Source organism: Phodopus roborovskii, unplaced genomic scaffold, assembly GCF_943737965.1.
Source record: "Phodopus roborovskii unplaced genomic scaffold, PHOROB, whole genome shotgun sequence".
Classification (NCBI taxonomy): domain Eukaryota; kingdom Metazoa; phylum Chordata; class Mammalia; order Rodentia; family Cricetidae; genus Phodopus; species Phodopus roborovskii.
In genome coordinates this window covers 11,732,888-11,757,294 of record NW_026126407.1, presented here as the reverse complement: position 1 = coordinate 11,757,294, position 24,407 = coordinate 11,732,888, and the positions used below count along the sequence as shown (strand labels likewise).

General features: G+C 45.0%; 1 protein-coding gene across 1 annotated transcript; it reads right to left on the bottom strand.

The window, feature by feature from the left end:
• Nucleotides 1-24,407, bottom strand: Polr2a (RNA polymerase II subunit A). Its single transcript, XM_051180242.1, has 29 exons — nt 23,914-24,407; nt 17,100-17,232; nt 16,835-16,971; nt 16,565-16,738; nt 16,161-16,442; nt 15,736-15,897; nt 15,400-15,620; nt 15,051-15,183; nt 14,192-14,316; nt 13,868-14,078; nt 13,267-13,476; nt 13,014-13,182; nt 12,727-12,821; nt 12,392-12,595; nt 11,813-12,035; nt 11,486-11,669; nt 10,755-10,926; nt 10,552-10,657; nt 10,251-10,456; nt 7,701-7,925; nt 7,329-7,575; nt 6,588-6,688; nt 3,559-3,663; nt 3,263-3,445; nt 2,861-3,064; nt 2,141-2,327; nt 1,889-2,002; nt 1,637-1,786; nt 1-1,546 (listed from the first exon to the last, which is right to left on the bottom strand). Exons 1-29 carry the CDS (start codon nt 24,004-24,006, stop codon nt 390-392), a joined length of 5,913 nt encoding a protein of 1,970 aa, XP_051036199.1. The 5' UTR covers nt 24,007-24,407; the 3' UTR covers nt 1-389.

Below are 24,407 nucleotides of genomic sequence, written 5' to 3'. Positions count from 1 at the left end.
TTTTGATCAAAATTAGTAAACTTTATTTAAATTTCAAAAAAATAACAGACAAAAGGCAGCTTAAGCTTTGTTCTTCCAGGTCATGTATGACCCAAAGCAGGAACTAGCCTTCAGAAGTTAAAATGTCTTTAATCCCAATCAAGTCACAGGCAAGCAAAGACCTTCACTGTGGAGTCAGGCATGCAGCAGGGGCAACACAACCCCGCAGCTGCCAGTGAGTCCCAAGACAGAGCATGAGTGCAGGACAAGACGAAAAGCCCCATCAAAAACGGGGTCCAGATCTTCCAGAGGGTTCTGTCACAGGAGTTATGTACAAGGGTCCCAGGCCAGGGGAGTGACGCAGTCACTGGGGCTGTCTGACCTAACCTGCGGCTGCGGCCTGCTCACCCTCAGTTTTCCTCGTCACTGTCATCAGGGCTGATGGCTGGGCTGGTGAGGCTGTAGGTGGGGCTAGTAGGCGAGTAGCCAGGGGAAGTGGGAGAGTAAGTGGACCCCTTGGGGGAGGTGGGTGAGTAGGTGGGGCTGGTGGGGGAGTACTTGGGGGAAGTGGGTGAGTAGGTGGGGCTGGTAGGCGAGTACTTGGGGGAGGTTGGGGTGTAGACTGGAGAGGTTGGTGAGTACGTAGGAGAGGTTGGCGAGTATTTTGGGGTGGTAGGTGAGTAAGTGGGGCTGGTAGGAGAATATTTGGGAGAAGTTGGTGAATATTTGGGGCTTGTAGGTGAGTATTTGGGAGAGGTTGGGGTGTACTCTGGTGAGCTGGGACTGTAGGAAGGACTAGTTGGGGTGTACTTGGGTGAAGTGGGGCTATAGCTTGGTGAGCTGGGGCTGTAGCTGGGAGAGCTTGGTGTATAGGTGGGAGACTGTGGTGTGTACCGTGGGCTGGATGGGGAGTAGCTTGGTGAGGTGGGTGAATAACTGGGTGAAGTTGGGGAATAGCTTGGAGAGGTTGGGCTGTAGTTAGGGCTGGTGGGTGTGTAGTTCGGGCTAGTAGGTGAGTAGCTAGGTGATGTTGGGCTGTAGCTGGGTGATGTTGGGGTATAATTAGGACTAGTTGGAGAATAGTTAGGGCTGGTGGGTGAGTAACTTGGAGAAGTTGGCGAGTAGCTCGGAGATGTAGGAGAATAGCTTGGAGATGTCGGTGAGTAACTGGGGGAGGTGGGAGAATAGCTTGGTGAAGTTGGTGAGTAGCTAGGTGATGTCGGTGAGTAGCTAGGAGATGTTGGGGAATAGCTTGGTGAAGTTGGTGAGTAACTAGGCGATGTCGGTGAGTAGCTAGGAGATGTTGGGGAATAGCTGGGAGAGGTTGGCGAGTAAGATGGAGAGGTTGGCGAGTAGCTAGGAGAGGTTGGAGAGTAGCTAGGAGAGGTTGGAGAGTAGCTAGGAGATGTAGGGCTATAGTTGGGACTTGTTGGGGAATAAGATGGTGAGGTTGGGGAGTAGGAAGGTGAAGTAGGAGAGTATGAAGGGCTCTGGGGTGTATAACCCCCAGGGGAGCGTGGCTCATATGCAGGTGATGTTGGTGAGTAGCTGGGAGACATAGCACCACCTGTAGGGGGAAAAGACAAAAAGGAAGGTAAATAATGGAGAGCCTGGCATAGAAGGACAGAGTGAAGAGGAAATGAGCATAGCAACTCACCTGGTGAGGGGATGTATGGGCTTGAGGGTCCAGGGGAACCTGGAGAGCCTGGTGTGGGAGACCATGCAGGAGAATAACCTGGGCTAAAGCCACTGGCATCAGATGCAGCACTGGGCGAGAAGCCGGCTGCTCCGGGGGTCATCCCACTCCCTGGGAAGAACAGGTGGGATCAGTTGTAGCTCAACAACATACCTTTCCCAGCCCCCACAGCCTTGAAGTCCAATGCTTGTCTTCCTGGACTAGGCTACTCACCAACACTTGGGGACCAGGCACCATAGGCTGGGGTTGCACCCTGGTTCCAGGGTGTCATTGCAGGAGATATTCCTCCCATTGGACTGGGTGCAGAGCCAAAGAACATTCCAGTAGCTGCAAAGAAGCCCAGAGTAATTCATGAGGAAGAGCACTCAGGGACTAATAAACTCCTCCTTCACATGCCTATCTTCACCCATCCTCCATAGACCCAGGCACTTATTAGTTCTACACAGCTGAAGCCCCCAGACTCACGTCCAGCAGCCCCCAGGCCAGGGATATTGGTGGGAATCTCCATGCCGTATTTGCACTTCTCAGCATCAAGCAGGAGGTCAAAACAGCCAGTGCCAGCTGGGGCAAGCTGTCCCAGCATGATATTCTCAGAGACTCCCTTCATGGGGTCACTCTCCCCATGGGCAGCTGCTTCCATAAGCACGTCCACCTGGACACCAGAAGAGACACATGAGCTCCTCTACAGACGGTACCTATAGCGGCTCAATCACCACCACAGTGAAGGAAGGGCAGTGCTAACGACCACTGCACCCACTCCCCTCCACACAAGCTCCCCTCTCTCAACCTACTCAGAAATTGCCTTCACTAAGCTGGGCATGGAGGCTCACATACTTAATCTTAATCCTAGCACTTGGGAGGGAAGCAGAGGCAGGAGGATCTTTCTGAGTTTAAAGCCAGCCTGGTCCATACAGTAAGTTCCAGTTAGGGTCACATAGTAAGACCCTGCCTCACAGACATATAATTAATAAAATGAAACTGTCATTAGCAGGTAGGCATGGTGACTTATGCTTGTTTTGTCATCTAAGCCCTCAGAAGGGTGAGGTAGGAGGATTCCTAAGAGTTTAAGGCCAGGAAGGGTTACACAGTGAAGTCCTGCCTCTGAAAATGTGTGTATCTGTGTCCCAGTCCATGGTAAGGTTGTTTATGTGCGTGTGTTCACCTCCTTGATAAAGTTGCCATTACCGTTTCCTCAAAGGAGCATTTCATGAGTGGTCCAGTGTCCTGGCGGTTGACTCCGTGACGAGTGATGGCCATCAAGTGGCCGCGACAGGTCATGGTGTCACACAAGAGAGCCAAATGCCGATAATTGACATAGGAACCATCAAAGGAAATGACATGGTACAGTTCCCGCTCCAGGGCCTTCCGCACAGCCTCAATGCCCAGCACCTGCCATAGAGTTGAAGGATAGAGTCAATATCAAAATAGCTCTGTTCATTTCCCTGATCCTGTCACTCCCCAGACTGTCAAGATAACAGGGGTCAGCCCATCACAAACTCAAAGTGGGTTCAGACAGGAACCTAGGCATGGAAATCATGAGTGGGGAGCGCCTAAGAGACTTCCAGGCGCTGTGCTGTGTGGGCTCACCGTAAAGATCTCCACAATATCGTTAGACGTGGTGCGCACAGGGTCCACATCTTTCTCGCTAAGCACTCGCATCAAGCTCACACCATCAGTCTCCAAGATCCATTCTTGCAGGGCTTTGAACTCCCCGTCCTCTGTGATGATGATCTTCTTTTTGTTGTCAGTCTGAGGTAAGTGCATGTATACCTGGAGAGATAAGGGGAGCACCAGTTAGGGCAGGTGGAGTACAAGTAGGGGGCAGTTGGCCATGAGGGTAGAGTGCAGAGTGGGGGTGGGGAGTGTCAGGGTTGAATGCTGACCTTGCTAATCTGCTCGATACCCTGCAGGGTCATATCTGTCAGCATGTTGGACTCAATACACCGCAGGAAAACATCATCATCCATTTTATCCACCACCTCTTCCTCCTGCAACAAGAGTGAGGTCAGTATCCCTTGATAAGAGACCTTTGGTCTCTTTCCTGCTCCCTCCCCCAAACCACAACCTTCCAAGAATTACTTCCTTGTCTCCACTAAGAGTCTTAGCTTTTTAAAATAACTTTCAAGAAAATTTATGTTTACCTTATGTTTAGAGTGCCTTGTTTGTCTGTATGTCTTATGTACAATATACAGGCACCAGATATCCTGGAACGGAAGTCACTGATGATTGTGAACTACACCATGGGGGTTCTGGGAATGTACACTGGATCCTTTGAAAGAGTAACAGTATTTGCCTGCCTCTGCCTTCTGAGTGCTGGGAGTAAAGGTATGTGCCACCACCAACCGGCTTGACAAATGATTTTAATTTATTTGTCTTTATGTGTATGGGTATTTTACCTGTATGTATGTTTATGTATTATGTGCACACAGTGCCCATGGAAGCCAGGAGAGGGTACCAGATCCACCATCTATATGGTGGGAACTGAACCCTGGTCTTCTGTAAGAGCAGCCAATGCTCTTAATCACTGAGCCATCTCTCTAGCCCCCAAATTACCTCATTTAAGGGACATATTGTTTGTTTGTTTGTTTGTTTTATAGGTTTTTGGAGACAGGGCTTGTCTGTATTGCTTTGTAATCTATCCTGGAACTCGCTCTGTAGACCAGGCTGGCCTCAAACTCACAGAGATCCGCCTGCCGGGGCTAAAGGTGTATGCTACCAATGGCCTGCTTTAACGGACATATTGTATAATCTATCAAGGTATGGTGTTACTTTCATAATTATTCTAAGTCATCAGTAGTTAGTCATTTAGCCTGGCGTGGCAAAGCACACCTATAATCCCAGTAACTAGCAGATGATGGCAGAAGATAAAGTTTAAGAGCAGAGATATGACTTAACATTAAGGAACCCTGCCTGGAGTGACTGGAGAGATAGCTCAGTGTTTAAGAGCATTTGTTGCCCTCTCAGAGAATTTGGGTTTGGTTCCCAGCACCCACACGGTGGCTCATAATCACTTATAACTGTAGTGCCAAGTGACCCAACAGCCTCTTCAGACCTCCAAGGGCACAAAGCATACTTGTGGTACATAGACATACATGGAAACACCATAAACTAAAATTTTAGATGAACTTAGCTGGATGTGATGGTGATACTTTTATCTCAGCACTCAGGAGACATATTTAAGCTAACCTGGTCTATATATAATGAGCTCCAGGAATGCCAGGGCTACATGTAGAGAGACCCTATCTTAAAAAAACAAAAATAAACAAGGTTGGATGTGGTGGTGTACACCTTTAATCTCAGTACTTGAGAGGCAGAGGCAGGTTGAGCTCTGTGAGTTCAAGGTCAGTCTGGTGTACATTGCCAGTCTAGGATAGCCAGAGGTACAATGAGGCTTTGTCTCAAAAATAAGAAGGCCTAGAAAAAAGCAATTCCTTTACAGGTTTTCTTTTAACCTTAGAGTTAGCAAAGAATACCATTTCCTCCTTTTTTTTTTTTTTTTTTTTTGGAGGTGGAATCTTACTATGCATCCTTGGCTGTCCTAGAACTCACTCTATGTACCAGGCTGACCTTAAACTCACACACATCACTTGCCTCTGTCTCCCAAATGCTGAGATTAGGTTTTTTCAAGACAGGGTTTCTGTGTTGCTCTGGCTGTCTTAGAACTCACTATAATAGATCCACCTGCCTCTGCCTTTCAGCAAGGATTAAAGTCATTAGCCAACACTACCGCTATTTTTGAGCCAGAGTCTTGCTATGCAGTCCACATAGGGCTCAAACTTGTGACATCCTGATCTAGGAATACAGGTATGATTCACTGCAGGTTCTTTTTGAACTCTTTATCATTTTGTACATATTGGTGTTTTGCTTGCATGCATGTCTGTCTGTGCATAGTATGCAGCAGAGCCCCTAGGATAGGAGCCACAGTTGGTTGGGAATCACCATGTGGGTGCTGGGGATTAAACCTGGGTCAGCTAGTGCTCCTAACCTTTGGGTTATTGCTTCAGCTCTGCTACCTTTTTGTGGTAAGAGGGTGTCACTATGCAATCCTTGTTGACCTGGAACTCAAGAGATCTAACTACCTCATCTCCTAGGTATGGCCAAACAAGACAGAACCTAAAAATCTTGCTGTTCTAATAGAACTTGATTATTCTAATTGTAACTATTTTGATGTTCGCTTTTTCATTGCTTCAGAGACCTTTTTTTTTTTTTTTTTTTAACTTACAATTTGGACTTTTCCTTCTTTATCTACTCAGCTGCAACTCTCCAAAATAATGCTTTCAGTTTTTTCTCACCTTCTAAATATCATAACTATCCAAACTGCAGATAGCACATACTTGTAATCATAATATCAACTTAGGAGCTCAAGGAGGGAGCGCCATGATTTACCTGGGCTAATAGGCTAAACAGTCAGAGCTTGACTCAAAAGAACAAAAACAAGGTTCAAGGAATATATGATCCATGTAGCTAATACCAGATCAGCACAAACTCTCAAGAGGCATGCCCAGGACAAAGTCACTAGTCAATCATTGATCTTTATGTCTACTGTACAACATTTTCCCAAGAATACAGTAATTCCTACTATCCAATCTGTCCCCAAGGCTAAAGTCTCTACTGCTTTAGGAAAGAAAGCTATAGCACCTATAGGAAGAGAGCCAAGTAAGTGGCAGAGTTATAAGCATCCCTTTACCAATGCATTCTGTTGTCTATCTGGAAGCTGTATGGTTTTATTTTAAAGATTCGGTTGCTGTTGAAAGTTTTAAAAATCATTATTTAACCAACTGTTTCCTATACCTGTATTAGATGGATGTGATTGAGCTTTCAATGCTGCTCACATGTTAATATTTTAGGTCACTAAATAAAATTTAATGATTTTCTAGGATATGCCTTTTCCCCTGCTTGGGTCCCCATTTACCTCTTGCATCTTGTTTTCATCGCTGTTCATAATTCGGATACGAAGGACCAATTTCTCTGCGTTATCATCATTGAAGATGCAATTCAAATCATCCCCAAAACCTGGTCGGAATAGTAATGCACCATGAGAAAAACTATATTTAACAGACTGTTTCCTAGTTTCATTTCATGTGCAATTTTTCTCTCAAAGGTTACTCTTGGTTTATTCCTCCTCGTGGATATCCCCTTCTCATAAATACTTCTATACTATAAATACTTCTATAGAAATAGAAAGATGAAATGGGAGTTGGGGAGATGGCCTAGGGGTAAAAGCACTTGCTTGTCAAGTGTTAGGACCTGAGTTTGGAGCCCCAGTACCCATGTAAGGTCAAGTGCAGTGTGTGTATAGATCATAGAGACTCATTGGTCATCCAGCCCAGTCAAGTAGTGCGTTCCACATATGTATGTATATGTACATATGAATTAATTAGAGTAATAAAGACAGACACACCCAATGTCAACCTTTGCCCTCCAGATGTCCAAGTGTGATCCTCACAAATGCATGTATACCCAAACCAAACCTAAAACATTGGGAAGGGAAAGAAATAGAGGGCCGGCTGGATTTAAGAATCCCCCAAAAGCCCAGTTGGAAAGTAGAGTTGTTTATAGTTGGGTAGGTGACTCTTAGGAATCAAGTGAAGTGACTGACCATCAAAGTAGAAACCAAGTGGGACATGCATGTGGGCTGCTCGCCCAGCCTTACCTGCATTGATCTTTTCAGCAATCTGCTCCATGGTGAGCTTCCGGTCAGTCATGTGCTTCCGGTCCAGCTCTACACGAAGCAGCCAGGGGGATATTCGGGCCACATCAAAGTCAGGCATTTCATAGTACACATTCACCCACTCCTGATCCTCTGCCACCACTGTGCTCTGGGGGTTGGGGTCATAATAGATGGCTGTGTTGGCAGTCACCTTCCTCAAAGTTGTATGTTCCAAGCGGCATAGAATATCCTGGGAAGAGACAGTGACTCATGACACGACCCTCGGGTACCTCAAAAGGCCTAGTGAAATCCTCAAACCCAAGTACTTTTGATATAACCTCTTCTTTTGAGGCAGTCCGTTATCCTGTTTCCTACCTTAGCCCGCTCAGCATCTCGAGCAGACTGGCCTAATAGGAAGACAGTAAGTGAAGGGGTCTTTGGTTTCTTGGAAATATTGATGAGCTCCTTAAGTCGAGGTACACCCAGTGTCACATTCTTGGCAGACACACCAGCATAGTGGAAAGTGTTCAGAGTCATCTGAGTGGCAGGTTCTCCAAGAGACTGTGCAGCCAGAGCTCCCACCATTTCTCCAGGATGAGCCTATAGAAAAGCTGGCATCAGACAAAGCCTATCTTGCAAGCAGTGGGATACAGACAGAGTGAGCTTACTTGTTAATCATAAAGATGAATATAGCAAGGAAAGGACACAAAACTTAGTCTTACTCAATTATTTCTTTTAACAGGGCTTCAGTTTATAACCTATCAACTCACATCACTTTAGGATATGTTGCATATGCAGAAAAGATACTATTAACATGCCAAATGCATTTTCCTCTCCCTAAAGAAATTTTTGTTTGATGTGTATGGGTGTTTTGGCTGCATGTATATCTGTGCAGTATGTATTTGCTGGTGTCCACAGAGGCCAGAAGAGGATGTTAGATCCTGTGACTGAAGTTATGATTATAAACCACCACGTCGGTGCTAGGAATTGAACTCGGTCCTTTGAAAAAGTAGCCAGTGTTCTAAACCACCAAGTCCTCTCCAGCCCATATCTACAACCTCCATGAGGCCTTTATATGTGTATGTGCAGGTCAGAGGACAACTTATAAAAGTGTATGCTGTCCCTATATCATGAGGGCTTGTAGCAGGTAGTCAGAACATAGGATCTTAAGCTTCATGGCAAGCACCTTACCTATTGAGCTATCATACTAACTTTGTTTGATTTCAAAGGTTATTCTGTTTATTCGAAGTCACTTGTATTTCCATATGGATTTCATTAGGATCAGCTTGCAAATTTATGCCTTAAAATGTGGCTGGAATTTTGGTAAGGACTGTGCTAAGTCTATAGATCCAAACATGGGAATTGTCTTCCCATGTAAGTTTTTTCTTTTTGGTGTTTTGAGACAGAGTTTCTCTGTGTAGCCCTGGCTGTCCTGGAACTTGCTAATGTAAACCTGGCTGGTCTCAAACCCAGAGCTGCCTGCCATTACTACCAGGCTCTAATGCACTTTTGCATTGGTATTTTGTCTGCATGTATGTCTATGTGAGAATCTCAGATCCCCTGCAGGTGGAGTTACAGGTAACTAACTGTGTGCTGCCATGTGGGTGCTGGGAATTGAACCCAGGTTCCATAGAAGAATAGCCAATGCTCTTAGTCACTGTGCCATATTTCCAGGCCTTCTAATGCACTTTTAATTAATGTGTAATACTAGATTTATTTGAGGCTCAGAAGTATGTCAAATATTATGTTTTTCTTTTAACTTTTATCAATTAAAAATATTTAAAGATTTAAAGCCAGGTGTTAGTGGCACACTCCTTTAGTCCCAGCACTCAGGAGACAGAGGCAGGTGGATTTCTGTGAGTTCGAGGCCAGCCTGGTCTACAAAGTTAATTCCAGGACAGGTTCCAAAGCAATACAAAGAAACCCTCTCTCGAAAAACAAATAAGTAAATAAAAAATAAAAAATTTATTTAGTATGTATAAGTCTTGGCCTGCTTGTATTTGTGTGTACCATATGTGTGGCTGGTACCCATAGTGGTGTTGGAAAAGGCAATGGATGACTGGAACTGGAGTTTCAGATTGTTTTGTGTTACCAAGTGTAAGTCTGGAAATTGAACCCCATCCTATGCAAGAATAACAAGTGATCTAAACCACTTAGCCATCTCTCCAGCTCCCATTATTATCATAACCATTATTGTTATGACAGGGTTTCTCTGTGTAGCCCTGGCTGGCCTCAAATGCAAGAAATCTGTCTGTCTCTGCCTCCAAAGTGCTGGGACTAAAGGCGTGTGCCACACACCCAGCTACTATTTTCAAAGTGTATGGGGACTTTGTTTACATGTATGTCTGTGCACCACTTTTTTTCCCAGTGCCTATGAAAGACAGAAGAACACTGGCTCTGCTAGAATCAGAGTTGCAAACAGATGTAAGCCATCATCCCACATATTGGGGATTGAACCTGGGTCCCCTCAAAAGCAGCAAGTGCTCTCTACTGGTGAGCATCTCTCTTCAATTACAATGCTTTTCCATCCTTCCATTACTATGTAAAATCTTCAAATCCATGAAAACCTCTTCTAGTGCCTATCTTTTCCACTAACTTCTGTTATTTCCTAGTTTACCTGAATTAGGCTTCTCATATAGTAGGAATTTTAGGAAAATAAAAGACTGTTCCAATTTCTAGTCATGACACTTATTTCCTGAATAAGCACTGCTTGATGATCACTTCATACAAACCTCAGTTTATTTCACAAGGGACTGGCAAGCCCTCATTTTTGATGTTGCTGAGATAGAATTGTCATAGCTATGCACAGTGGCCTTGCAAAGCTATCAAGCAACGTGCAGAGAAAAATGGGCTATTGCTAGAAACCAGAGAAGCTGATGAGCAAAAGAATAAAAATCAAGGCTAAAGTAAAGCATTGACACTCACAATGGCTTGGTTGAACTTGGACTCTATCTCCCCAAGCAGCCAGTCAAAGGCCTCTCCACTTAGCCGAAACTCCTCAGCCATGCGCCGAGAGCAGAGTGTGGATCTTAGGTGGATATTGAAGAGCAATGTGGCGTTCTCCTGGGCTTGCCGACTTAGTGGGTCATCCCCATTCACAATTACCAACTTCTTGCTCAATTCCTTGACTCCTGGGGCCCAAGGAGGCAAAAAGATAATGAAATCGGGCCACTTCAGACCCTAACCTCCACACGAGCCTGCAAATATCAAAGCAGGCACTACTTACCCTCTACCACTTTGATGGGGTGCAGGTCAGAGGGGAGGCGAGGGTTGATGTGGAAGATTTTCTGAGCATTCCAAATCATACGAAGAAGGTTACAGGGGAGGACCACCTGAGGGAGGAGGGATTGAAGGGAGGACTGTCAATCAGGACAACTGTCCTTGTCCAACAGTAGGACCTCTCTAGTCTAGCACTACATCTTCATGTACCTTGCTGTCACCAGTTGGGAAGATGACCCTGAGCACTTCCCGATCCTCTCGCATCCGTTCAAATTCCCGTTCCAGCTCATTCTGTATGTGTGCATTGCTCAGCACATCCTTTACCAGATCCTCCTGTAGAGTGCGCCGCAAGGCTCTCTCATTGGTATAATCAAAGCGGAACCTAGAGGTGACAAGTGGATGAAATTAGAGGACATCCTGGCTGTGTTCTTACCCAATGAGGTATAGTATGAAGTTTTCTTTTTTAATCCTTTTGTTTAGTTCTGAGACAGTGTTTCTCTGTGTAGCTTTGGAGCCTGTCCTGGAGCTCACTTTGTGGACCTGGCTGGCTTCGAATTCATAAGAGATCCACCTTGTCTCCTGAGTGTTGAGATTATGTACCACTACAGCTTGTCTTGGTATGAGGTTTTCAATGTGCACAGACCAGCAGGAACAGGGCTTTGGAAGCAAGGATCTTGCAAAAGGCCCAGGCGCCCCAGGCCAGCTAATGGGACCTAAGCTTGTACTGTTCCTTTGACCTGCTTTGTACTATCACTAGGGACAAAATAGGGGCAGAGCTCAAATCTGTCTCTGAATCTACTCTTCTCCTATGCAGCAACTATTTCAAAATGGAGAGATTTTGGTACTAAAAGTAATGACCACTGCAAGATGTGTTAGGGAAGTACTTTAACTCAGGCATTGGGGCCCAGGGGTGAAAACCATCTCCTTGCTCGCCCTCTTACTTCTTCTCAAAAGCTTTATTAGAAGGTTTAAGCGTAGCCAGATTCTGGAACTCAACGCTCTCCCCTGCTAGGCCGTCCTCTCCATAGCGCAGCTGTACCACCTGGTTGATGGAGTTCCGCACAGTTGCATCATATTTCACCATTACTGACTCCATGGATTTTATCAGCCTTCGTTGAATATACCCTGTGAAAGGAAGTCAAGAAGAGAAAGACCTGAGGCAAGAGAGTGACAAAGCTCAAAGGTATAGGGGCCAAAATTCACCTTGGGAAACAGAGACCTGCAGCCTGAGAATCCCCTCCCATCTCCACATGCTCCAGAGGCCTCACCTGTTTCAGCAGTTTTAACAGCTGTGTCGATGAGGCCCTCTCGTCCTCCCATGGCATGGAAGAAGAACTCAGTGGGTGTGAGACCAGCTAAGTATGAGTTCTCTACAAAGCCTCGACTCTCAGGACCATAGTCATCCTTGATAAAGTGAGGAAGTGTTCGATGCTTAAATCCAAATGGGATCCGTTTGCCCTCTACGTTTTGTTGCCCAACAACAGCAATGACCTGGGAAATAGAAAAAACAGGTTGCATATAACTTCTCCTTGCCTTAAAATAGTAATATATGTCTGGGATAGAGGTGTATGCCTATAATCCTAGCACTTATAAGAAGAGTCAGGAAGTTACTAAATTCAAACTCAATATGGGCTGCACAGCAAGACTTAATTAAAAAGAAAGAAAGAAAGAAAGGAAGGAAGAAAGAAAGAAAGAAAGGAAATGCTTTCACATGTGAGTGGACCTTGTTTTAAGGCTCTACATTGTGGTGTTAGTGGGGAAACTCTGCTATTTTTCCCATCTTTCCCCAGCCCAAAACACACACACAGCTCTCCTCCCTCACACTCTGGAAAAAATAAAGTTCTTACCTGGGAGATGTTGATCTTGGAACCTTTAGCTCCAGACACCACCATGGACTTGAAGTTGTTGTATTCAGACAGGGACTTTTGTGCAGAGGAGCCAGTTTTGTCTCGAGCATCATTGAGAATGCGGTTCACTTGATTCTCAAATGTCTGACGTAATGTGTTTCCTGGGGTGGGTTCCAGCTCATTGTTATGAGCCTTTTCAATGACCTGGAGACAGTTTTCATTGACACATGAATGTCTATTCCCCTTCTCTCTAAACTCTTATATCCTTTTTGCTCTTGTGGAGGCTAAGGTCAAAGTCCCTAAGAAGCTCTTCTCTGCCCAGCCTTCCTTCTCACCTCTATTACATCTTGTTTAGCCTTCTTAATAGTGTTCTGGATGTCCTGGTAAGTCTTGGAATCAGCAATGGAGTCCCCAATGCCAATGGTATGACCTAGAAAGAAAGAAAAGCATTAGCAACAATCAATCATTTTTGAAACTTTAGGCAACCTGGGAGGAGAGTGGAAACAAAAAAACAAAAACCAAAACCAAAACAAAAAAAAAAAAAAAAAAAAAAAAAAAAAAAAAGGCAAACAGTGAGGGGAAAAAAGTTTCATATGTGATCTGAAGTGCTTGCTATACTTGCCCTCAATGAGGAGCCAGTTGTTAATGACAGTCTGAATGTTGGAGTAGAAAAGTCGAGTGATGTCATGACCCATCTCTAGGTAGGAGATATGGACCAGAGAGCCTGCTGAGGTGCCCAAAGACTTCTTACAAAGGATGCCCATGATAAGCTCCCCATTTTCAACCACCACCTGTGGACAAGCACTCACTCAAAATTTTTGTTCGCACCCTCAAGTCCAAACCTTTTATCTATACACCCAGAAGCTAGGCCTTACTTTGGTGTCTCCGGGTGAGATGTGCTTGTAAGGGCCACTGTCTTCATCATCAGGATGGGTGCTGTGGGTACGGATACAATTGATGTGACCAGGTATGATGAGGGAGAAGATCTGCTTGCCTGTCCACAGGGGCCTGGGCTTGAGGATAGCTGGCTGTGGGACCTTGCCATCCCACGTGGACAGGAACATTAAGAGGTTCATCACTTCACCCTGTGAAATAAACACCAAGAAAAAAAAAAAACACAAGCAGAAAGTCGGACTGTAAGTTTCAATATCTCAGAGATATTTGAGAGGCTGCCCTGCTCAACAAGAAAAGCCAGATATTGGGAGACAAAATGATGCTAGAAGTGTCTTCCAAATTTTTAGTTTAAAAGAAAAAAATATAGTAATAATACTTAATTTTCTTTTAATAATTAGGAAATAAGTAAAGGCAGGAAAAAAAACTGATGATAAAAATTTAACAAGGACATACTTTCCCCTCATCTTTAATTTCTATACAATACATGAAATAAAAGAAAAAACACTGTAGCTCTCCTGATCTGGCTCCTTCATACTCTAAGACCCTTTTGTCCAAAGACCAGTTTCCATTTGGATCACATACCCGCTCCAGGAAGACATCTCTCTTAGTGAATTTGCGCACTGCGGTGAGTGTGTCTTGCACAATACCCATGACAGGTCGATTGCTCTGAGGGGTGACAATCATTCGAGGCACCATAGCCAACTCTTGGATCTCTGCCCGGGTCTCCAGAGACTGTGGCAGATGCAAATTCATCTCATCCCCATCAAAGTCTGCATTGTATGGAGTTGTCACACTGTAGCCAAAGAGAAAAAGAACTCAGAGTTGGGGTTATGTCTTCAGTATGTCTAATGGAATTGCCTGGACTGTTCCCATCTCAGCCTGATTCCCTCAGGTACAAGAACTGACCTAAGATTCAAGCGAAAAGTAGACCAGGGGAGGATGCGGACCCGATGCCCCATCATGGACATTTTGTGCAAAGTTGGCTGACGATTGAAGATAACAATGTCCCCGTCACACATGTGCCGTTCCACCTAGAGGTGAGGTACAGAAGAAAAGTGTGAAGGAGGCACACTATAATGAAATGACAGTGGACCTAGAGCCTCTTGTAGACTGGAAGAGATGATACTGTGGTGTTACTTCACTGAAAAATGTTTCAAACATCCCTTTTGCACAGATCTGGCCCAATATCAGCTTATTAGGGATAATAAAATGTAGTGATCACCAACATCCATGGAGCTCTCTCCCCTGCTATATACAGGCTGACATGGCTGACATAACCTCATTCTGGCAGCACAACTGCACCAGCAGAGCCCTTTAAAACAAAGGGTACTCCGGGTCAATAGTGCACACACCAGCACTAAGGCATCCAAGCCAGAAGGAACATGAATCGAATCTGAAGTCTAAGAACTGCCAGGTGGTGGTGGCGCATTGCATGCCTTTAATCCCAGCACTTGGGAGGCAGAAGTAGGGGTTTCCAAGGCCAGCTTGATCTATAGAAAGAGCTCCAGGACAGAATGGGCTACAAAGAGAAACCGTATCTGGACAAAACCCAGACAAACAAAACCCAAACAAACAAACCGAGGTTTGAGAGTTCCACATTGTCCTGGGGTATATGGTGAAAACCTGTCTCAACGCAGAGCACTCCCACTGTCACTTCCCTAAAACAACCAACCACTCAGCAAGCTGAATTAACTCCAGGCCAGTCCCCATTCAATGGGAGGCCTCCTGCTCTGGTGATTAAAAAGCATCATGGCCTATTACATGCCTTATAGCCAGTCTGCAGGTGTAGGTCACTCGGTTTAGGATGGAAACGCAAGTCAATTCGATCACCGTTGTCTCGAATGATGTACTTGGCTCCTGGATACTGGCTGTTTCCCCTGCGTACTAATTCCTGAAGTCTAAGAAGGAAAGAAGTATGAAATGAGCAAAATATTTCCCAAAAGCTCCAGTTCTCACCTTCACCCCAAAGCCTCACGTGAATGCCAAACATAAACCTCAGCATCTCCCTGCCTCACTCCAAACTGTCTCTCCAGGTGAGGAAGGTACACTTCTGAGAACATGTGTCCTACCCCAAACCTTGGCCACAAGAACAATGTTAATGGACTAAAGCATACCTGTCAATGTTGAAAGGAGTGACAATCTCTGCAAAAGTCATATTGGCAGCAATGGAGCGAGGCACACCAACTTGGTCAATGGATAGGTTAGGGTCAGGAGTGATGACAGTGCGGGCTGAGAAGTCCACTCGCTTGCCCATTAGATTCCCTCGAACCCGTCCTTCCTTGCCCTTCAATCGTTGCTTCAAGGACTTGAGGGGACGGCCAGACTTCTGCATAGCCTGTAAGAAAACACAGGAAGGGGCACCCAGGTAGTCAGCACTGGGCTCACACTGCTGCCTCACACTGGCCCCCACCATGGCTCCAATCCATAGGGGCAGGAGCGTGCAGACGCACACGGGGTAAGCCGGGAAGCTCATTGTCCACCATGGTGGCCACATGGAACTGGAGGAGTTTCACATCCTCTGCGATGACATGGGCAGCTGCTCCATTCTGCTCATTTCGCCGCAGCTGATTGTTGATCTTCACGATGTCAGCCAGTTTATGAGTCAGATCATCCTGAAGCAAGAAATCAGCATCATCATAGTCAGGCTACCACTAAGTTCATGCTGAACACACATGTGCCAGGCATACGGTCTAACTCCTTCACACTGCCCTGTGAGACCATGTATGGGTCTCAGGTATCAGTGGCAAAATATTTTCAAACTGGCCTTTTAATCATGCTACACCAAAGGTGTATTTGAAACCATCCTTGGACCACATGCTCCTTTGCCAAATACCCAGCCCTATTCACCCAAAATGCAGTGCTAAGAGCAACTGACCTGGTTGCGGGCAGAACCCTGCATCACCACAGCAGGTCGCACAGAGAGAGGAGGCACAGGCAACACTGTGACAATCATCCACTCAGGCCTAGCGTAGCGAGGCTCCATGCCCAGAACAAAACATTCTTCATCTGAGATACGTTTGAAGATTTCATGGACTCGTTCTGGACTCAGCAAGATCTTCTTCTCCTGAGAATCTTCGTTAACATGTTTCCACTCAGCGTACAGCTCCAGGCCAGAGCGCCGAATGCGGGGCTGGTACCGCCCACAGCCACCATGACCCTTCCAGAGAGAGAATCACCTTTAGAACCTAGCACTGGCCATTCCTGCCACACCAGACCAGTACAATCCACAGTTCTGGATGTTCTAGTCACTTTCCCACAGTCTAAGACAGGTCCTGTCACCTTTTCTTTGGTCAGATCCTCATCACCTTCAGGCTGCTCCACACCAAACTTGTTATCCATCTCCTCTCCACCTTCGCAGATGTTTTTGCCCTTGCAAAGGTCATAGACATGTGTAAGCCGTTTCTTGGGCTGACCCTTAGATTTGGCCAGGATGTCCTTAATCTTCGGGTTATTCTGAGAGAATAAACAGAGCAAGGTCAATTGGAGCTGTCCCTCTGCCCCAGCTAGCAACTGCCCTCCCATACCAGTAGGAACCAGTGCCCCACTCACAGAATCCACAAGCAATTTGGAGCAGAAGAAGCAGACACATCGCAAAACTTTCATTGTCTTTACCAGGAAACCCACATGAAACACAGGCTTGGCCAGTTCGATGTGGCCAAAGTGGCCAGGACACTCAGTCATGTTACCTGTGGAAACACATACCTGACACTTTACTCAAAGTTCCCACTGACCTCAAGAGACTAGGTTTAGGTAGCCATCCACTCCTGGCTTTAAGAACCTAAAACGGTCCCATCAGGGATTCCCCAGCACTTACCCGCACATGTTTGGCAACGGCCAGTCCGCTCAATAACCCCCTGTCTTGGATCCATTAGTCCCCCAAGCTTGGGGCGACCTCCCTCAGTTGTCTCTGGGTATTTGATGCCCCCCTCTGTCACAGACATCCGCTTCTGCAGAAAAGAAAAGCCAGCACCAACTAAGCAGGGATACTAGTTTGCAGAGCTACAGAGTTCTGCTTACAAAATCCCACACCACTTCTTTAACCCAGTATGAAATGGGAATGTCAGCACAATTAAAACTCTACAATACTAAACCTGAGTACCACATTCCAAAAGCATGTTCCAGCCATTATGTGTACATGAGAGGTGCAGAGTTGCCATGTGTTCCTAACAAAGTATGAGCCTTGGCTTTATGCCTGCCTACCTCTATTGTTTCCTTTTGGGACAGTCTTGCTATGGAGCTCAAGCTAGCTTCAAATTCAATATTCTCTTGCCTTGCTTCCAAAAGCTAAGACTACATGCGCACCACCATGCCCAATTCACCTGGTTCTAGCTAGCCCTAGAACCACAGATATCTCTCTGGGTTATTCTGTCACTACTTTTTGACATTCACAGGAGTTAATACAAAAAGAGATATAAGCTGCTTCAAGAGGTTGATGGGGGTCAAAACCAAAAGTATTGTCTTTTTCTTCTCCCAAGCTGAAATCAGGCCAATGATTATCTGAAATCCTGGCAAAACCTCTGTGCACCTGCAATGTTCCTGAGAGCCCAGGTGTGCTGTCAAGACATACCTGCCAACTCTGTCACTTAACCCCTATGTTTGTCACTTACTCCTCCTTCCCAAGGGCCTAAATTGCGTTAACACTCCCATATCCAGGTGGAAATCTGATTGTAAGCCAAGGACAACCAGATATTGTACAGGTCAACAGAGTAGAAATGAATGGCTTAAGTCCCAGGGAAGGTGGAGCCAGGACTCAATGGGGCCAATGCAGTGAAGAGAGCCAGGGAGCTCAAGTTACAGTCTTTTTCCTTCCATGTGAATGTTGTGGTGCTGGGGTCAAACCCAGGACCTCAAGCATGCTAAGCATGCTCTCTGTCACAAAGTTATATTCTTGGTCTGGAAGTAGCTATGGTGGTCAAGGCAATCTTGAATATCCTCTCACACAATGAAAACCGGACTTTCAAATCAGTGAAGCTTTAGTCCACCATCTTATAGAGGTATAAAAGCTCTAATGATTTAATAAAAGCTTCATTGAGTGTTAACTTGATACTGCCTTCAGTCTCAAGCAGTCAGCAGAAGGGGAACCCAGCATTCTCTAGTCCTAAACATGGGCTCATCTCACTCTCCCTTACAGTAGCAAATCAATGACAGTCACTTTTTTTTTTTTTTTTGAGAAAGGACATCAACAAATAGCCCTGGCTCCCTCTGAAGTTAGGGATCTATCAGCCTCTGCCTCCCGAGTGCTGGGATTGATTAAATGCATGCACCACCACCACACCCACATCATTCATTCATTTGTAAGACAAGAATTAGTATAGCATAGGCTGGCCTTGGGCTCCCTAGGTAGTCTATGGCCTCAAACAAGTTGAAGGTTCATGTGCTTGCCAGATAAATGGCAAGCTCTCAACACCTGTTTGTTAATACTAAACTACACTGTCTAAAATATGGAACTAAAGAAGGTACCAGAAAGAACTATTTGTTTACATAACAGTTATGCCCACTTTGCTATAATCCTTGGGGGCACAGATCATGCTTCATATACTCATGCCTCACTGTGTAGCCCTAAATGGCCAGTGATTAGCAGTATAGACCAGGATAGCCTTGAACTTACAAGCACTGCCACTATGTCTGGCAGACTTTTTTTAGATGTAATTTTAGGTGCTTGAGTGTTCTACTAGCATGTATGCTTTTAGTTTGTTTGTTTTTCAAGACAGGGTTTCTCTGTATTATTTTGGAGCCTGTCCTGGAACTAGCTCTGTAGACCAGGCTGGACTTGAACTCACAGAAATCCGCCTCCTCTGCCTCACAAGTGCTGGGATCAAAGGCATGCACCACCAACGCCCGGCCCTACTAGCATGTGTGCACGCATACTGCATGTGTACCTGGTGCCAGAGGAGGCCAGAAGAGGACACTGGACTCCCTGGAACTGGAATTAAGGCGTTATAAGCTATCATGTAGATGCTGGGAATTAAAACAAGGTCTAGAAGCCTACGCTCTTAACTACCGAGCCATCTCTTTAGCCCCATGGTAGCATACATTCTTTTTAATTTTATGGTACGAGTATGTGTGTCTGTCTGTGAGTGTAGGTGCACTCAGAGGTCAGAATCCCCTTGGAGCTAGAGTTACAGATAGTTTGAGTTACTGACATGGGTAGTAACTCAGGCCCTTTCCAAGAGCAGTACATGCTCTTAACCACTATCTCTTTAGTCCTAGCAGCAGACATTCTGCCAATTCAAAGAGCCCTCTTAACTCAATTTCTACCTCAAGACTGAAGAACATCACACAGGGACCCCTTATTTACCCACCTACCCAAAATAAAGCCATGTAATTCCTTTAAAAACAGGCTCTCTCAGTTGGATGGTGATGGCACACGCCTTTAATCCCAGCATTTGGGAGGCAGAAGAGTGAGTTCCAAGACATGCTCCAAAACTACACAGAGAAAGTCTATCTCAGGGAAAAACAAAAACCAGACTCTCTCACTGAATTTGGAGCTCACTAATGTGGCTTGATTTACTACCAAGCAAGCCCCAGAGATCCTTCTGTCTACTTCCTTACTGTTGGGATTACATGGCTACTAGGGACAGAAACCCAAGCCATGGCCCCAGCCCTAAGTGGTTTATCTTTTAAAAAGAGGTAAAGGCCAGGCATAATGGCTCATGACTTGTTATCCTAGTGACCAGGAGGACGAAAGAGCCCAAGTTTGAGGCAAGCCAGAGTAATGAGTTCCAGATCAGTCATGACTATGTAGTGAAACCAAATCTCAAAAAAGGGGAGCCTAATTCTACATACCATTAAGTAAAAATTTCTTCACTGTATCTGCTCATAACACCTCCAAAATAGACCCCACCCATTAAGCAAGGAAACCAAACTTAAATATTTATGTCTTAGCAACTAGTAACCATTTGAAAAAAAATACATAAAGCATAAACTGGACAATATTTTAGTTCATGTGCCTGTAATCTCAGAAGGATAAGAATTCAAGGCCAGAGCTGGATGTTGGTGGCGCATGCCTTTAATCCCAGCACTTGGGAGGCAGAGGCAAGTGGATTTCTGTTAGTTTGAGTCCAGTTTGGTCTACAGATCGAGTTCCAGGACAGGCTCCAAAAGCAATACAGAGAAACCCTGTCTGGAGAAACAAAAAAAAAGAAAAAAAACAAAACAACAACAAAAGAATTCAAGGCCAGTTTGGGCCTACATGGAGACCTTGTTTAATAAAATAAGGAAGAATAGTTTTATTTTTTCCTACATAACCAAAATTTCTGATACATTATAACTCTACTGTACAACTTCTCAATCCTTGGGATCAGATAACCTAACACCACCCTCATTTCTTGTTTCAAATCTGCTAGTCCTTAGCAACTGCTAAGGAGGCAGATGGATCTCTGAATTCAAGGCCACCCTGGTGTACAAACCAAGTTCCAGGACAGTCAGGGCTATACTAAGAAACACTGCCTCAAAAAAACAAAACAAACCCCTCATATTGCTCTTGTAGATGACTGGAGTTGGATTCCCAGCACTTGTACCTGCTGACTCACAACCATCTATAACACCAACTCCAGAGCATCCAACACCATTTCTGACCTCTTCAGGAACCACACATAAAATAAACATGGCATACACATTTGCGCGCGCGCACACACACACACACACACACACACACACACTATTGGGGGGGGGCGCAAAAGACTTGAATAAAGCTCTTGGGGGATCAATCTCTGTGAGCACCTGCTCTAGTATGCATATTCCTATGCTAACATATACACAATTAAATAAAATTACAAACAAACAAACGAGCCAAACCAAACAAAAGAAATTCAGCTTCACAAAGATGTCATTCAAAGGGATCCAGCGCCATCTAATGTTGAAACGGATCCACGTGCACTCAGTAGTTCAGAGCACCTATGCTTCTCTCCAGAGAGCAGAACAATTCCCTATGCCCCTGCGACTCTGCTTCGGTGCTTCAAATATGACAGCAGTTTGGGAACACTGGATTTACCCATTAGCATAGGGTTGTTCTATTATAAAAACAGGAACTAAGTTATTTAAAAAAGTGTTCCTATTAGTAAATATTTAGGTGGCTGACAACTGTCATTTTCAAATGTAAAAATAATACTCTCAAATGTGTATCTGTATAACTACTCACTTATTTGCCCAAATAATTTTTAATTAATGCTAGTCTGTACCACCAGGGACTACTAGAAATGCTGAGTAGCATCCTATAGTGAACAAGTAAAAAAAAAAAAAAAAAAAAAAAAAGCCTCCAAGACTGACAGGCAATAAAGTAAAATAGAGAGTAAGGCTTACAGAATGAAGGATGCTATTTAAATGGTCAGGGTAGACATCTAAACACAGAACACACTGCCATGAAGAACAGGCATATAAGAGGTCTGGACAATGTTATTCCAAGCAGCAGAGACAATGATCAAACAGCCACTGAAGCAATAATAAATTTGTAGTGTTAAAAGATAAGCAGGTCAGAGTGGCAAAGGGGACTAGAGAGATGGCAGAGGGGTTAAGAGTACTTGTTGCTCTTACAGAAGACCCAGGTTTGATTCCCAGCACCCATATGGTAGCTCCAGTTCCAGGGGATTCAATGCCCTCTTCTGACTCTCCCAGGCAGCAGGTATGGTGTATGGTGTACATACATGAATGCTGGCACAACATTTCTACACATTAAACAAATAAATAAATCTAAAAATAATTTTTAAATTGTCTCTAATTTACCAGGAGAATGGTAATAAGATGGAGAGGCAGCAAGCAGGGGCAGGATCTAAATAAAGGTCAGGATAAGATTCTGGATCCTCCTGAAAGGATTCCATGAAGAGAAGGGACATGATAAAAAGACCTCTCCAACTTGTTCTGCAACTACAGAAGACTGAGGTAGGGCTACTACAGATCAGTGGTCAGTGGGTAGGTACCACAATAAAGGTAAGAGTAAAGCCTGGATTCCGGCTTATATTTTGAAGGCAGAACAGATTAGCAGATGGACTATGTGGAGAGTGTAAGAAAGAGAATGATAGTAGGCAGCAATAGGGTTGGAGATCAGTTGGGGGAGTGCTTGCTCTTGTGTACTCGTGAGCACCCCTTAAACTAGGTGGGATGGTGCATGTCTAGGAAGATAGAGGCAGAAAGACAAGAACATTTTCAAAGTCATCTTCAGCAGCACAGCAAGTTCAAGGCTAGCTATGGGTACATTAAGCTGTTTCAAAAAAAAAAAAAAAAAAAAAAAAAGATTAGCTGGGTGTGGTTCCTGCCTTTAATTCCAGCACTTGGGAGGCAGAGGCAAGCAGATCTCTGAGTTTTGAGGCCAGCCTAGTCTACAGAGCAAGTTCCAGAACAGGCTCCAAAGCAATACAGAGAAGCACTGTCTTGAAAAAGGCGTAAGTATGTCCATTTCCTCACTATTTTTGCTATCAGATTAGAAAAATCTTTTAATGCATTATTAGGAAGCTCGCCCCACCCCTTATTTTGAACCTTAGTGACCCCTGAGGTAATCTCCAACCCTTAGTAAACCAAGTGATTTACTGAATGAACACTTGTCCTACTTTTGCCAACTGCCTGGTCACACAACTCTTACCACTTTTAATAATGCAGAATCCTTTTATTTTTTTGAAACAGGGTCACACTCTTGCTTTAACTCAGAGATCCACCCTCTTATGTCTCTAGAGTGTTGGAATTAAAGGCACACACTACCATGTCTGTTCCCAATTGTTTTTGTGTGGTCTTTATGTATTAATAAACCTAACTGGGGCTGGAGAAATGGCTCAGCAGTTAAGAGCTCCACAAGCTATCCCCTAAGATTCTATGGTCACTGTTGTCTCTCTTCACCCCCTTCACATCAGTTATTTACATAACCATGTATGTACATGTATGTAAAAACCATTACCATTCTGTTCTAATCATTCAATGGTTTGCTACTGAAATACAAATTCTGACTCTTTAGCATAATTCTTCAGCATACTTTATATCACTCTCCTCATCCACTAACCCCTGCCCCAAAACGGGCTTTTCGGTCTAGGATACATGAGAGTTTACTTGTTTTCTCTACCTAAAAATAAACCCTTTTCCCAGAATCTATGGCTTAGATGACTGATAGTCTTCACTACTTGGGTTATGTCATCTTCTGAGAGTATTCCCAAACCCTGACACCCTTCAATTTCAGTGACTTTTTACAATTTCCTTGTTCCACTTTATTCTGGGCACTTTATTTTTGTTCATTCTTTTTATTCTTCTTTTGTTTTCTCTACCGTTTTCTCACAGAAAATGTTCTAGAAGGTAGGGTCCTTGTTATACTGTTCAGCTGTGTGTTCCTAGTGCCTGGGGGCTGTCACATACTAGAGTGCTCAATATTTGTGGAAGGAGGAAGAAAAACAACTGGAGAATTCACTTCCTATCCAAACTTCCAACTACCCGATCCCGGACTCTTGTTTCGTTGAACCGCGCGGCAATTCTAAAGAACGGAAGCATTATCTTCTCTGTCATCTTAGACACATCATTAAACTTTTAAAAATCCTGGTATAATTTAATTTTGGAAAACTGATGGCTGGACCATGCAACACATCAGCGTCATTGCCCCATTTTCCTAGAGGAAGACCCGGAGGCATCGGAAAGAGAAGGGCAGAGCAGCTTACCAACTCATCCGGACTCAGGACTCCGAACTGCACTCGCTTGATGGTGCGCAGCGGGCATGCGCTGTCCCCGGAGGGGGGGCCACCCCCGTGCATGGCGAGGCAGGCGCGCTGCGCAGGCGCAAATCTCGCTACAAAAAGCCTGCGCCACCGCCGCCCAAGTGCTCAGACCCCGTCCGGTCGGCCGCCGGGAAAGATCTCCCGGAGCAGGGAGGGAAAGGCCGGAGGAGGGAAAGGTGGGGGAGGGGAGGGGAGGAGGCGGGGAAACGAAAAGGGCAGGAGGAAAGCCTTTTCTCCCTTTCCGGAGATTTGTCGGCTCCCACGAAAGAAACAAAAGAAGGGAGGAAAGGAGGAGGTTTTGGGAGGGAGGAAGAAGGAAAGGGGTAACGAATAAATAAGTAACCGGGATCCTGAACGGCAGAGGTTACAGCAGTTTCTCTCCCCACTTCCGGGAGCCACCTTCTTCTCCAACCGTCCCGGCCGCGCTCTCGGCGCTT

Excerpts from the sequence above, each read along its gene's own strand:
- Polr2a (XM_051180242.1), bottom strand. The coding sequence starts at position 24,006 with ATGCACGGGGGTGGCCCCCCCTCCGGGGACAGCGCATGCCCGCTGCGC. Across the intron at positions 15,898-16,160 it reads AGGGTTCTGCCCGCAACCAG|GATGATCTGACTCATAAACT; the intron begins GTCAGTTGCTCT and ends TTCTTGCTTCAG. Across the intron at positions 11,670-11,812 it reads TGTTAAAACTGCTGAAACAG|GGTATATTCAACGAAGGCTG; the intron begins GTGAGGCCTCTG and ends TTCCTTTCACAG.